Source organism: Entamoeba invadens, assembly GCF_000330505.1.
Source record: "Entamoeba invadens IP1 unplaced genomic scaffold scaff_1105074726325, whole genome shotgun sequence".
Taxonomy (NCBI): Eukaryota; Evosea; order Mastigamoebida; family Endamoebidae; genus Entamoeba; species Entamoeba invadens.
This window is the reverse complement of record NW_004443763.1, coordinates 1-15,670: the sequence shown is the minus strand read 5'-3', so window position 1 is coordinate 15,670 and position 15,670 is coordinate 1. Positions and strand designations below refer to the sequence as shown.

The 15,670-nt window shown below is 24.7% G+C and overlaps 2 protein-coding genes across 2 annotated transcripts; both read right to left on the bottom strand.

The window, feature by feature from the left end:
* Nucleotides 1–8,537: 8,537 nt before the first annotated feature.
* Nucleotides 8,538–9,368, bottom strand: EIN_340050 (hypothetical protein; the record flags this gene model as incomplete). Its single annotated transcript, XM_004261430.1, has 1 exon — nucleotides 8,538–9,368. The coding sequence occupies one exon, from the start codon at nucleotides 9,366–9,368 to the stop codon at nucleotides 8,538–8,540; it is 831 nt and encodes a 276-aa protein (XP_004261478.1).
* Nucleotides 9,369–9,685: 317 nt separating this feature from the next.
* EIN_340040 (hypothetical protein) lies at nucleotides 9,686–10,750 on the bottom strand (the record flags this gene model as incomplete). Its single annotated transcript, XM_004261429.1, has 1 exon — nucleotides 9,686–10,750. The coding sequence occupies one exon, from the start codon at nucleotides 10,748–10,750 to the stop codon at nucleotides 9,686–9,688; it is 1,065 nt and encodes a 354-aa protein (XP_004261477.1).
* Between the last annotated feature and the right edge of the window lie 4,920 nt (nucleotides 10,751–15,670).

The window sequence follows — 15,670 nt, the reverse complement described above, 5'->3', positions numbered from 1 at the left end:
TTTTAAGAAAAATGTTAATGTGATTAAACAATTCTAAATAAGTACTTTGTTTTTTGTTTTTAAAAGACAAGAAAAAAGTAAAAAATGTTGATTGTTCTAATAAACACCATGAATAAAATAAGTTTGATAAAATCCATCCGGTGTGGTCGAATATGTGCCATCCAAAAACAGTGTCGTTGGTAATATTCCTTTCATTTTAAGCAATTTGTCAACATTACAATGTATTAAAATAGTGTCACTTTTATATATTAAATATTGTGAATAATCTGGATGTGAATTGAAACTAATATCAGGAAAATGTTTTTTCTTTTTCTAAGAAAGATCCTTTTAGTACTACTTTTTCTTCTTTTTTCGTGTTGGTAATCATATTCATCTAAAACCTTTTCGGTGTTCTCAAACCTGTTTTTGACATCAGAAGCTAAACTTTCCAGTATATCATCCGCCTTTGCTCTTTCTATTGGATTATCTGAAACATCAGAATGAATTGTTTGACTAGAAGTATACTTGAAAGATACAAATTTGGTTATATTATTAATAGATCCTTCATAATCAACAATTGTAATTGAAACTCCGCAATTTCTGTCTTTACATCTAAATTTTAACAAAGAACCACCACTTTGATGAAAAACATGCCCATCAACAACAGGAAGTAATTTATTACTTTGAGTTGACTTTACAGATTCAATGTTATTATATAATGTTTGAAATTTACCTAAACCACCGTCAGCATTTTCAATTAATGATTTTAAACTGTTAATATCAGAACTTATTGTTGTGACAGTTGGTTTTATTTGAAAAGTTGTTTTCAATTGTTTTGAATTGGCTTTGACTGTATTTGAAGTATCTGTTAAAGCACAAGGCAATTGATAATTGTTTAATATAATATCATTTTCATCTTTGTTACAGTGTCCGATGAATTGAGGCAAACATTGTTGAAAATTTGTATGTTGTGTGTAACACAGAATAGGACCGATTCCATTTATTGGTATAATTGGATATTGAAAAGGAACATTAACTTGCCTGTTTATATTTGGTAAGTTACTTGTGTTTTGGAACTGCGAATAACAAAAAACATTTCCAAAGTTACAAATAGGATTATTTACTGTTTGAGATACAAATGATATAGGTTGATCAACTAATCCATAAGATACAAAAGGATACTGATTTGGTAGCATTGATTATTCAGTTATATCAAAATCTGAATATATATAAAAGCATTTAAAAATAACTTGAAAAAAACATCACAATTTTAATTTGTGTTTTTAAATACTTTTTTATCAACAAAATAATTGTGTATTTATTATAAATATTTGTATTTTAATAATTTGATAATTAAAAAATAATCAAAAAATAATCAAAAAATACAATTTTTTATTTTTAGATTTTTTGAGTGAAAAGTCTTGAGTGAAAAATCTGTCAATCATCTCGAAAAATATGAAAAGATTATATTTGATTCGATAGATAACAAAATAATTGTGGATTAGCTTTAATAAAATCTCTAAATAAATTTTCAAGATTAGTCAATCTTTCTTAGATATTTTTAGTATAAATTGTATCTTTTAGTTTCATTGGATATAATATTATTTTTTCTTCTTTTCTACATATTCTATATCCATTACTTTTAAATCTTAAATTTAATGATTTGGTTTTAACCTCATCGATTTCTTTCTTGTTTTTATCATAATATTTTAGAAAATCTGATTCATTATCAAATGTTTAAGCAATATCAGATTGTAATTTATATACACTCATTTTTAATGATAAAAATATAAATTAAATAATATGAATTTAATTAGAACCATTTAAAACTCTTTTTATCATTATTACTACGCTGAGTATTCATTAATTGTTCAACGAATTTATTAGAATAGTGAGTTGTATCTGGAACATTAACTTTTTTATTAGTTTTGTATTGATCAATTAAGTCGCTACTAAAATTTAACATTTTATTTCCCATACCAGATGTATCATATGCTTATATTAAATTTTTAGCATATGGGTTTATAGGTTTTATTACATTATCATTAATCCATACAGCTGCTTTTTCTATTTTAGGAATGAAATACTTAACTTTCTTTAACTTTTGCCAAAACAGAGGAGATTTTACCATTTAAGATAAAATAAAAAATAATATATACATTTTATTTTGTCACTCACATATTTTTAAGATCATTATGACCAAATTGCTTTAATGTTTTAAGAGGATCTGAACCTTTACTAACATCAATCATTCTATCTCCAAATTTACTATATGTTTGAAACTTTTTATCAGCAATATTACTGATAACTGGTCCAACTAAAGGAACAGAATTTATTATTGGTTTAGCTATATTTGTAACTTTATTCATTATGTTTCCATATGTTTTTAATACTTTTCCGCCTCCTTCTAAAATTTTATTGGCAAAGTTTTTAAGACGTTTATAATATCCAGGTTGTTGCATTTAAAATATTTAAAATTCAATTTTTTCACTTAATAAATGTCTAACATAAGAATTCCTTTAGTTTTAGAAGATGCCAATAGAGGAGATATACTTAAATGTTTCGATGAACAACAGAAAATAATTACATCAAATGATGGTGTTCATGATAGTAGAATGATTACTGTAAATGCTTATCAACAACAAGTTCCATTTAATAGTAATGCTCATTCTAAAATAGCGATAACAGATCCATCTTTTCATATTACTAATATTAATAAGAGTTATTTAAGCGCAACAATTAAATTAAGACTTAAAATAGTTCTAGATGAAGCAAGAACTGCAACTTCATCAGTTGAAAAAGAATCTAATGCTTGTATGTTATTTATTGGTTTAAAAGATTCTACTCAATGGCTAGACAGTATGAAAATTAATTGGAAAAATGGAACTACTTATTATGAAAACACTAAGATGATATAAGAAACAACTATTTCTGGAATGTGTAGAACTCAACAAGAAAAAGAATCTAGAGCTGGTGTTTATACCGCTTGTAAAAATGCTTTTGAACATAAAAATAATGAATGTGGAGTATATGTTAAAGTTGATGATTTACTAAAAAATTCAACATTTGATGCTGAAATGAAATTAATTATTCCTTTAGATAATTTCTTGCCTTTACAATCATTTACTTCATATCCAAATGCAATATTTAATGAATTTGAATTAGATATTAAACAAAGAACTACTCAAAATTTTGTTTATTGCCAGGTTAATCCAGCAATATTATGTGATGAATTTAATGAAAATCATTTAGCATCAGATGCAATTACATGTTCAACTTCTGATTAGATGAAAGGTGTGTCTAAAGAATTTACACAAATTGGTGATAAATCACTTATTCTTGGTTATTGTTATTTCTCAACTGGAAATAGCTTTAGTCAGTTTACTGGAACAGTTCAAATTCAAGAAAGTACTTGTACATTATTCCAAAGTGTTATTAATGGTTTTAATGTTAAGGATTCCGTATTGAAAGAAATATATGATAAATATAGTAAAACACCATTATTTGTTCCAGATCAAATAACAACTGAATATGATTTTCCACCCAATCAATCTGTTTCTAGAATTAATTGTTCAAACATGATGAGCTACCTAAATACATCTATGTTATTCTTCTTATTCCCAAGATCTAATAATCAATGTACTGTATCTAAAAATCCACATATTAGTGATATTAAAGTTATAACAGCAAACAGAACTATACCAGATCAACAAATGGATACATTGTCAAGTGAATTTAGTGAATTCCAATTAGCAAATACCATTTTTGATACATTATTTGCAGCTCCTCAATCTATAATTAATAGTTTAACGTTTAATGAATATTCTGAAAATACTAATGATTCATCTAAACACATTAAATATTTATCTGATGCTACTGATTTTATGATGTCAATTCCTTTAGAAAGATTTGGTTCTGGATGTTCTTTAATGGTTTATATTCTACAGCAAATATTCAATTAACACTTCAAGCAACAACTATGTTTGGAGATTATAATCCATATATTAAACCAAGTGGATTTACTGGTTCAGTTAATACTAATGCTATTAATATTATTTTATTAAATGATGCTATGTGGTCATTATCACCAAATAAGGTTGAACTACTTACAAATTTTGATTTAGATAATATGTTTAAATAAAAAATAATATATTTAATCTTTTTTTTAGTAATAAATGGAACAACTTTTAAAAAAGTCTGAACATTTATTTTTAGTAATAAATGGAAGTGTTTTCAACAGCTTATCAAGATAAAAATAAAAATAGTGTTTTTTGCACATCATATTTTAATCCTTCAACAATAACATCAAATGAAATTAAAACAGATAAAATTACAAGCATAGATGGAACAGTAAGTATAAATACAAAAGATATTTCTTCTACTGATTATGTAAATTCTGAAATATCAACATATTATAATAAATCTAAAAGTTACAGCGACAATGTTGGTTCGTCATGTAATTCTTATAGTGATATGATTGCATCAGCGTGTAACGCGTATAGCGACAATGTGGTTCCAAGTGTAATGCGTACACAGATACAAAAATAGCTTCAATACCAACTCAAAAAATAATATATCCATATCCAAATATAATTTCACAAGATGTAACAACATATAAAAATGTTACTTATTCTATTAAATCAGAAACTGATAAAACTGCATATTTTAGAATAAAAATTGATAATGTTACAGAATTCTTAACAACAAATAGAATAGTAAAGGTAGTTCCATATGTAATTATTAATAATAAAGTTTATAAAGTTATTGAACAAGTTAGTGGTGGAAGTATGTTGAATGGAAAAATATATACAACAGTACAAAATATATTTATTATAAATGAGCATCCAATAATTATACCAGATACAGTTGGTTATTTATGGGGTGATGGATATTATTGTTTTAATTATTTCAGTTTATATTTACGAAAGTATTTTACATCAAATAGTAATTTATCATCAATAACAACTAAACCAATATGTGTTTATTTATATTGTAATCTTAATAATTTATTTTATCCTTGTATTAATTATTCAGGAAGTAATCCATATTTAATGTGGAATAATATAAATATAGATAGTAATCAGATATATCTAATAGAACCAAATTTACAAATAACAAATACATCATCTATTACAGAAATATGTCAAGGTTCTTCACTAAAAATATATATGTCATCTAAAGCTGTATCCAATTTTAAAGATTATAAAACATATATTATTAATTCATTAGGAAGAACTACCACAACTACAATTTATGACAGTTTTGAATCAAGTACTGTTTATAAAAATTATAATTCTAGAAACGATTTATAATAATTTTCAAAACACTAAATCTAACTGAACAATGAAATAATAATCAGAATCAATATTGATTATATTATTTTTGTAATCAGTAAACCATATTTTCATTTTTTTTGTTTATTGTCTTTGATTTCAAATGATTTTTGATTATCACTGTTAGCAAAAATTATAAATCCATCTTGTGAAGGATAATCATTACTAGAATTCAAATCACTTCTTAAAATATTTCCACAATCAATCTGACCCAATGAATTATAGAATTTAGTAGCAATAGTGTTAATATATTTATTATTAGTAGAAGAAACAAATTCAATTGGTAATTCAACTTCAAATTGATATGTATTTATTACTTTGCAATTATTATTATGTAAATTCATGTATAATTTTCTCATTTTATGGAACAAAAAAATAAACATATATTTATATAATTTATTTAACTGCGATACCAGCTTTTAACGCTTCTTTAGTTACTAATTTATCAAGTTCATATTGTGCTTTTGATCTAAGTTCTTCAATATCTTGTGTTGTATTAATTTCTTTTGATGATTTTTTCATTTCTGAAATAAGAATACTGTTCTTTTTCTTTTTCATAATATATGTATAAATTTGATTTTAATCTTCTTCACTCATTGGTTTAATTGTTTTGATATCTGGAATATTAGATTTTAAATTATCTATCAATCCTTTATATTCTGCATAACTATTAGCAAAAGATAATGAAATACCTTTCATTATTTGTTTAAATATTACTGTATTATCTTCATTATTAATAATTCCAGGTAATAATGAAGACATGAATGAATCAGTTATTTTTTATACCAATTATCACTTTTTATGAAATTTAATTTTACTTTAAATACTGTTGATAATATATTTTCTCCAAAAAGTATTGAATTAATTACATTTCTAATTACTTGACTACCTAATGAAATATATTCGGATTTAAAATTTTAGATAAATATTCTCTAATTTTATAATCGGTAGTATTAAGTGATTTTGAAAATCCACTACCTTGACCAACTCTTACATATCCTTCAACATTATCAGTTACTGGTAATAATCCTAGATAATTTAAATAAGGAACTTCTTTTCTTTGACATTTATTGTATTGGTCATAATATTTCTTTTGATATGGTCTTTGTGAATTACCTGGTTTTGAAACATTAAATTCATTAAAAGCTTTAATATGATTTGTATTGTCTACTCCAACATAATCATCTATTTGATCTCCATCCAAATCATACTTATAAGGAGTTAATTTATTATTAGCACAATAAACACGAAAAGCTTTTGGATCTAAATGTTCATTATTGTATTTTAATTGATATTTATCACTAGCAAGATCTGTACCACCTAAATTTAGATATTTAGCACTAACATCACCTGGTTCCATAGTTGAAAAATCGATAACATCTTGATTATCATATCCCTTTTTAGTTCCAAAATTATCAATTTTTGGTGCTAATTTTGTTATGCCATATCCCTCGTCATATACTACTTTACTCATTTATTGTGAAAAAAAATAAAAATATGAAGTCAAATAATTTATAAATCATGTATTCTAAAAGTCTTTTCTAATAAATATCTAGATACAATTTTAGATTCGTAATTATCATTATCTTCATTATAAATTTCATAATTATTTCCATAAGGAAAGGCAATTTTCCAATTTTTAGAATCAATGTATTTATTATTTTTTCTTAAATTTCCGTCTTCAACATCAAATAAAATAACATCTTCATTAATGTCAAAATCATATTTTGATTTTTTAAATTTATTTTGTATTTTTTGATTATAATGTTGACAATAGGATATAATGATTCTCTCTAACATTTTATCATTTTGTATCATATTTGGTGTTATATATTTCAGATCAATATAATAAAAATTATATAATTTTTTACATTCTTGAAATATTTTTACTAAACCATTATGACAACTATTATTATAATATTCAACCAAATTATAAATTTCTTCTGTAGTAGGTGTTGGCGTTATTTTAGATTTATCTTCTTCATTAAATAATTGATGTATTTTAGTCATATATTGAAGTAATTCTTTTCGTTTCATGTTTTGAAATGATTAGAATTAATTATATTTTTATATTCTTCATCGTTTAAAATATAATATTTGACATATAACCTTCTAATAGTTCTACATAATCTATCAATCAATGCTGTACTTGTATGTATCTTAGGTGCTGTATCAAATAGTTTAAAATTGTGTTTATTTGCATATTAACCAAATTCTAAAGAAGATATTCCTCTTTCTCCATCAAATAGTAAATTATTCATAATTAAACCTTGTTCAAATATTTTATCAAAACCTTTAATTATTGAAATAGTAGATTTATCTTCAATTTTAATAACATAACTATATCTAGTATTATCATTAATGCCAATAAGATATGGGCTTAATGGAGTATTTTTATGTATTCTGTGATCAAAATCTCTTTTTACAGATGGTTTATCATATTTTTGTTGAGATACTCGTTTATATTTATCAGAAAAATATAAAATATCGAACATATATGTATTAGGTAAAGCAACAAATTTATAAGCAATATTCTTATTATAAATATTATATTTAGGTGGTGATGGTTTAAAATTATTAGAATAAAATATATCTTTGTTATTGTAATAAGTATGTATATTTTTATCTAATGATGGAACATATTGATTCATATCTGCATTAAATAATTGTTTAATTGTTCTATCTTACTTAATATAATTTGTGTTTGGATAAGTAGCTATGGTGGTAGTTGAACCATGTGGATTAATAGTTGGTTGTGGTCTTATTTCAGCATTTAATTCTAATTCTGTAGATTGAATTATTTGTTTATCTTTTGATTTAGGTGTATTTGAATATTTGTTAATTTCATGACAACCGGTTGGAACTTGCATTTTAGTTATACTTGTATTTATACTTTGTTTATTATTAATGTATATAACATATATATCATCTAATAATTTTTGTGTTCTATTATTACTAATATTAAAATAATTATAAATACCAGAATAAAAAATTTTTAAATTATGTTTTGAGTCAGAATTAAAATGAACCCCATATAATTTATCTCTAATTATATGCATATTCTATTTTATCTTTATAAGTATTATAAAATTTAGATAATTCTTGTTCCTTTGAAAGAGACATTTATATTTTTTAAAATGAACCTAATTCAGTATTAAATTTAATATTTCTACAGAATTGAGATCTCGTTTTAATTTTAAAATCTTTAGTAAATTCAAATGATGGTCAAAGTTGTAAAAGATTAAATTTAAATGATTCTCCATCATATAGTTTCTTATATAATTCTAACGGATCTTCATATTGACAATTTAATAAATTATCAGGAATACCTTTTAATCTAAGATGATGAGCGACTTCATTATTCTCATTAGATAATTTATCACAATAAGCCTTTTTACCTAAGAAATAAGATTCAATACTAGTTACATCTCCAGATAATTCATCAAAATCTGGATGAAATTGTCCCATATCAGAACCTCTAAGTACTCTATTATATTTTTTAAAATATTCATCTTCTAATTCAGTAATTCTTGTTTTTAATATGTGCATACTATCATCATCTTGATAATAAATTGAAATAATTAGATCTTCTACTAAACACATAACTTCATTCATAATACGTTTTGACATAGTATGAGTTTGAACACCAATAAGATTTGGAACAAAGAAATCATCAAAACTTTTATTACATTCAAAGCATCTTATATTTTCAGCAACACCATAAAATGATTTGACTAATAACGAGTTCTTTCTTAAATATCTATCAGCATCATATTGAATATCTCTATTATTATTAACAGATATTTGTTTATAAACAAGATCAGTTTTAATAGGTTTTTGAATAGTCTTACCATATGATGAATTCATAATTGATTTAAATACTTCTTGTACAAGATTACCTTGCTTCTTGATATCTCTTCTTAAATTATACAATTTAGACATCTCGTTAGATAATAAATCAGACTTATTACCAGTCCAATAATAACCTCTAATATTTTTATTTTCAATCTGTTGAAATTTAATAAGATCTTCTAATAATATATTATCTACTCTCATGATGCAACATTCATTAGAATTTTTATTTCCTTCTTTAGTCTTTTTAACAATCAATATAAATGTAATTCTTTATTTCCTTTTGTAATTTCAATATCTACAATAAATGCTGAAATAAATTTTAATTCTGAAGGTTCTAATTGATGTTCTTCCATTAAGTGTTCTAATAAGTAGTTATTTTGTAACATGTTATCAGTAATAACAATTGGATCTCATGTAGCTAATTTTAATTCGTTAATAGCACTTGGATATAATGAACAAGCATCGTAATCATATAATTCTTCTGTTACATGCCACTTTTTATTATCTCTAGTCATATATCATCCTCCATAAATAGCTCCTTGAATAAATTCTCTAACTTTACCACCATATTCTTTTAAATTATCTATCTTTGAATATACATTATGTTTGAAGTAAGTATTAGCTAGACTAGCTGCTGAATTTACTTTATCGACATCAATATTTAAATTTTCTAAACACATATCTCTAAATTTAGAATGACCTTGTTTTAAGATTCTAACGTCTTGATTACAGTAGAAAACACAATAAGCCTTCATATCGAAATGAAATTGATCAATTCTACAATTCTCAATTTTATCAATATTTTCATTAAATAGTTCAAATTGTTCTTCAGTCCATGGTTTTATTTCATATTTATCAGCTTCTAATATAGAACCAATATTATTTTCGATATTAACCTTATTGAAATATTTATATGGATAAATTTCTTTTTGAATATTAGATAAACCAAACATCTTTGGAAAAGATGCTAATGATGTAGAAATTAAAGCATAAGAATCTTTAAAAGTTAATTGTTTACCTTTGAATTTTAATATCATTTGCATATGTTTACCGCCTTTCTTAATACATCTATTAACACCATATTTAGCTAAGAATGAACCATCATATTTAAGATTATGGAAATAACAAACATCATTATGTGGTAAATCACATAAGAAATCATATGCGCAATCTTTACCATATTTATTATAAATCTTATCTTCACCTCTTTTAGAATAACAAACACAATATGGATTATGATATCCTTGTGTTGAAGCTTCAAAATATGCATACCAATAAGAGTGATTTACTTCTTTACGTTTATTTACCTTTACTTCAATATTTCTTGTTTCAAAAGGAAGATATTCAAGTGTATTTAATGATTGTAATACATATTCAGATAAATCCGATTTCAAATGTAAAACATCAGATAGAGTATATGGTTCAAATCCATTATGATCTCTAATATAAATAATAAGATCAGATAATTTGATAGAACTATTATTTTTATTTTTAACTTGATAACATTGTTTATCTTTGTTATATCGTTGTTTATTAAACATAGATTCTATAATTTTATTATGATAAATTGCCCATTTATTCATTTTTCTCTATTTTTAAGATAAAATGAAGTAATAGGAATATCAATATTGAATAAATAATGATCTCCCTTCATAACCGAATCAAGATATAAAAACATTTCTAAATTATATTTAGCATCTTTGAGTTCGCAACCATAATAATCAATGTAACAATTTTTATCATGTTTTTTATTATTGTCAGTACATTCTCTATCAATTTTAATTCTAATATGAGCAGATTTACATAACTCATTCAACCATTTAGCTTTTTGATATCTACCTCTACAATGAATTAATACTAATTCTAAAGTTTCATTGTCAACATTAGCTTGTTTTAAAGCATAACAGAAACAATTTAAATCAAATTTTGATCGAATATTTCCATTTTTATCAAATAATGAACTGAATATTTGTGCTTTAGCAAGATATTTTCCAAATATTTCAAATTCTTCTTTATATCTGTATGGGAAGAAAGAACCACCTGTAGTTTTATATGTATGAATAAGATCTTCTTCGTAATAGTATGGTGAAATTTTTAATTCAAGTAAGAATAGTGGTTCTGGAATAGTTCGTTTAACATAAAAAGTAGAATCTATACCATCATTAACTTCTTGTTTATTAATAAAATCCATAGATTTCTCAGATACTGAACTAAGAAATTCATCAATTGCGTCTTGAGTATTTAACATATAAGATTTCCATCCATCTTGACTAAGGTGATAATTATAAACTATATCAGTAGTTGACGAAGTGGTTTTAATTAAATCGTTAAAATACTCTCTTACTAATTGAATTCTTCTTAATTTTTCTCTAAAACCACATCTAAGATCAGCATAAATTATTTTATTTTCTTAATCATATATTATATTAGAATTAATTTCATAATTGTCATTAATATCTTCTATCATATCGTTATATTCTTCCATATTATCATTATAAAGTTGTTGTTGTTCTAATTCTTCTATCATATCATTATAATTTCTCATATTGTTTTCATATTGTTCTTTTTCTTTCAATTCATTAAAAAAATTTTTACTTTCAGTGTTAATTTTTAATTCTTCATCAAATTTTTGATACATATCTTTTCTCATCAAATAATCATTATCTTCAATATTATCAAACGAAATATTATTTAAAGTCCATTCTATTTTTATCAAGTTCTTTTTCTTCATCTAAATCTTTAATTAATGTTGCTTTTTTATTAATTAAACCAAAAGTTTGTTTATCAGTTTTGTTTAATTTATTGAAAACTTTTGATAAAAATGGTTGTTCTAATTTAATAGAACTTTTCTTATTGTCTTCAATTCTTTTTAATTGAGTTTCTAATTTTACTTTATAATGTAAATATAAATCTCTTGTGTTAATACCCATAGCAATTAATTCTTTTCTACATTCTTTGTTATTATTTTTAGTAGATGCTGATTTAATTGTGAAACAATTCAAAATATCTTCTTCGGAATAGTTATTAATAAATTGATAAAAATTCTTTAATCTGTAATCTTGTGTTGTGCTCATTTTAGGGAAAATAAAAAATAAATATTAAGAAAAATAATTTAAAAATAAACTCGGTACTATATTTCCGAATTTTGGGAAAATTTGAAAACGCGTCCCTCGCGATTTAATTAAAATATTATAAAATATAGATAAAAATGAATCCCCCTAAATCCACATAATTTATATACTACTGTAAAAACTATCATTCATAATAACCAGCTATGTAATTTATCAAATTTCCCGTTATTTTACTGTTCTTTACAAGAACAGAAAAAAATGTAACGTAAAACACAGATAATAATCTTAATAATTAAAAGAACACTTCTTGAACAAACAAGACTCAATTTCTCTGTTAAAATAATACCGAGAATCGATTTTAAATAATAATAATACATATCATGTATATATGAAGGCAAGACGACTCGCCTTTATATATAATCGACCCAATCTGTTTAAACAGGGTCGATATAATTAACGCACTCATACACACAAAAACGACACTTAACAGTGTTAATTTTTGTTAATTGAGTTGTTTTAGTAAAATTTTATTGTTTTTAATAACATTTTTATTAATTGTTTACCAAGTCATCATAGATTTTAATTCATAATAATAAATTAAGCCAAAAATAAAAAAATAAATTATTTCGAAACAATTTTTTGACCTTTCCTTAACTTGGGGCTTAGACATTTTTTTAAACACTCTGCCAACATTGACCACCACCTCTTAAATTAGATTTATTTTTTTTCTATTTCGAATCATATTCAAATTAAAATTATAGTAAATAGGAAACTGGGATAATATTAGGTCTGGTTCCCGAATTCAAAAAATGCCGAAAATTCACCTCGAGTTAGTGGAAACTGAGTGAGACAGAGCATTGAAAAGAAGGCTCTGAAGGCCGCACTCAAACAGTCTGTTTGTGCACCGTTTCACTCACTTTCCAAGTCCTCCCTTGGCGCGGATCCCCCTGAACCCCCCCCCCCCACAAGCGAGGGGAACCACATCAGCGTCCACACAGTACTGACAAGGAAAGTGGGTGACATGGGGACGCACAAACAGTGGTTGAAAAGTGGACTTTCTTCAAATATTATTTTTTTGGTAAAGGTGGTGGTGTTCAATGTAGGTTACTACAAACCAATAAAAATTTTCTTATTGTAACTTGTTTTATTAATTTAATATTTTGTTTGTATGCTTAAATCTGGCATATTGGAAAACCCCATTTTTGTCCTAAAAAGCAAAACACAATTCACTAAGAAGTTCGGTAATAAAAAATTGTAATTGTCGTTTCAGAAAATAATCAATTATCACAATATGAATCAACAATTGCAGATAATACAGGATCGGTTATATCAACATTGTATGTAAATTTATCGTCGTTTTCTATTGTCATTTCAAGAGTACAACAAAAAGCAACTTTCAATGAGTGAAGGTGATAATTGGTACAGTTTTGTTTTGAAACAACAGAAAATGCATTTTGTATCAATTCTATGAATACCACACCATCAATTCTTTAGTTATAAATTAAATATTATTGATGTAATTAAATTTTAAGAGTAGCATTAATGTTTATGAATTCTAAAATTATTGGATTATTATAATATTTTTGATTTAAAAACAACAATAACTGCACAATTGTTTAGGTTTGAAAATTATATTTAGTAATTTTTAAAAATAAAAAACAATTAAAAATATCATATTTCATTTGAAAATGACAATAATCGGTATATTATTAGATAAATTATTATTATTTTCAAAAAAATACACTTTTTTAAAATCCTCAAGACTGAACAGTAAAAACTTGGATGGGTACTTTTAAAGAAGATTTTTTGTATTATAAAATGTAATTACGAGAATTATGTCTCAAAGTATTAAATAAATCAATGCGGTGATTATTTTTAAATCGACAGTACTTATGTTTATTTTTTTGAAAATAATATTGTTACTATGTTGATTATTAATAAAGATATCAATACCAAATTAAAACTTCTTATTTTTTTAAAATATTAAATTATAAAAATAATTCAACAACAAATCTTTTATTTATTTTATTTAAAATTATATAAACAATTTGACTTTTTCATACTTTAATAATTGTAAATAAATTGTTTTCCATTTATTCAAACCAAAACATAAAAAATCAAAACTATCTTTTAATGCCACAAAATTATAGTTGTTAGGTAAGTACTCATGGTTTAATTGTGTATCACTTTGTAAAATCCGTATTTTAATTAAAATACTATATCATTTATATTTCAACAACTACGAGCCATATATTCTAAAAATCAATAAATTTGAATTTAATAATTCACAAATATACACACTTCAATTTCAAACAAAAATAAGAACAAAATTACACTTTGTGTGATTATTCATGATTTTAATTAAAATGAATAATAAAATAGATTAATCACAAAAATGTAATGAAAAACACATAAATGACCGAACACAAAATACATATAATTCTATATTATTGCTTCAGAGAAAAATGTTATGTTATACACAAAATTACGAACGATACATGTGTATTAACAAATTAATAATTACAAACTATATATTCGATAGAATTAAATAAACAATAACAACTTTTTCAATACACCTATTTTATATTTATTTGGACATTGATGGGCAAATAAATATCATAAAAAAATCATAAAAACAAAACTCGGGTTGAGTCTTTTTCCATTTTATTTTTTGTCATTAAAATTGATTTAAACAACTCATTACCACACTTGAACAATCAAATGCAATCGATGAGTTATATTCTGATTATTAACATCATTCAACTTACGTTTGCTGCATCTCCTTCTGATCAATTCAATTTGTTTACACAGAAGTATTCTAAAGTCTATCAAACTCCATCAGAACGATTATATCGGTACAACATTTTCCTTTCGAATTTGAGAGAAATTGACTTCTTGAATTTTAAAGACAAATTAGCCCAATATTCCATAAATAGATATTCCGATATGCTTGCGTCTGAATTGCCGTTACCAGAAAATATCGAACCAGAAATTGGCGATGCTAACAACAAAGGAGATATCAATACAAACACCAAAAGAGTCACAAGAAAGCCATCAGACACCCCAGTCGATTATTCTCATTATCACGACATCGAAGTCCCAGAAGGTGACAGACTTCCTCGGAATCACTCATACTGTGGGTCGTATGTTAACTACAACACAGAAAGACCAAAAATCGACTTGTGTGGGGAGACCTTTGACCAGCGTGGTTGTGGGTGTTGTTATGCTTCTGCGGGTGTGAATTTGGCTCAGATATTGCTTGCCAATTTGACGTACTATAGCAGCAACAAGACACTCTCTCGTATTCAAAGGTATAACCTCTCCGTCCAAAGATTTCTGGATTTGACAGACTCCACAAGAGTCTGGGACAGCGCAATGGTGACGTACAAGTGCTGTGGAGGGTTTCTTGGTAATGCAGTCGAAGCCACACGA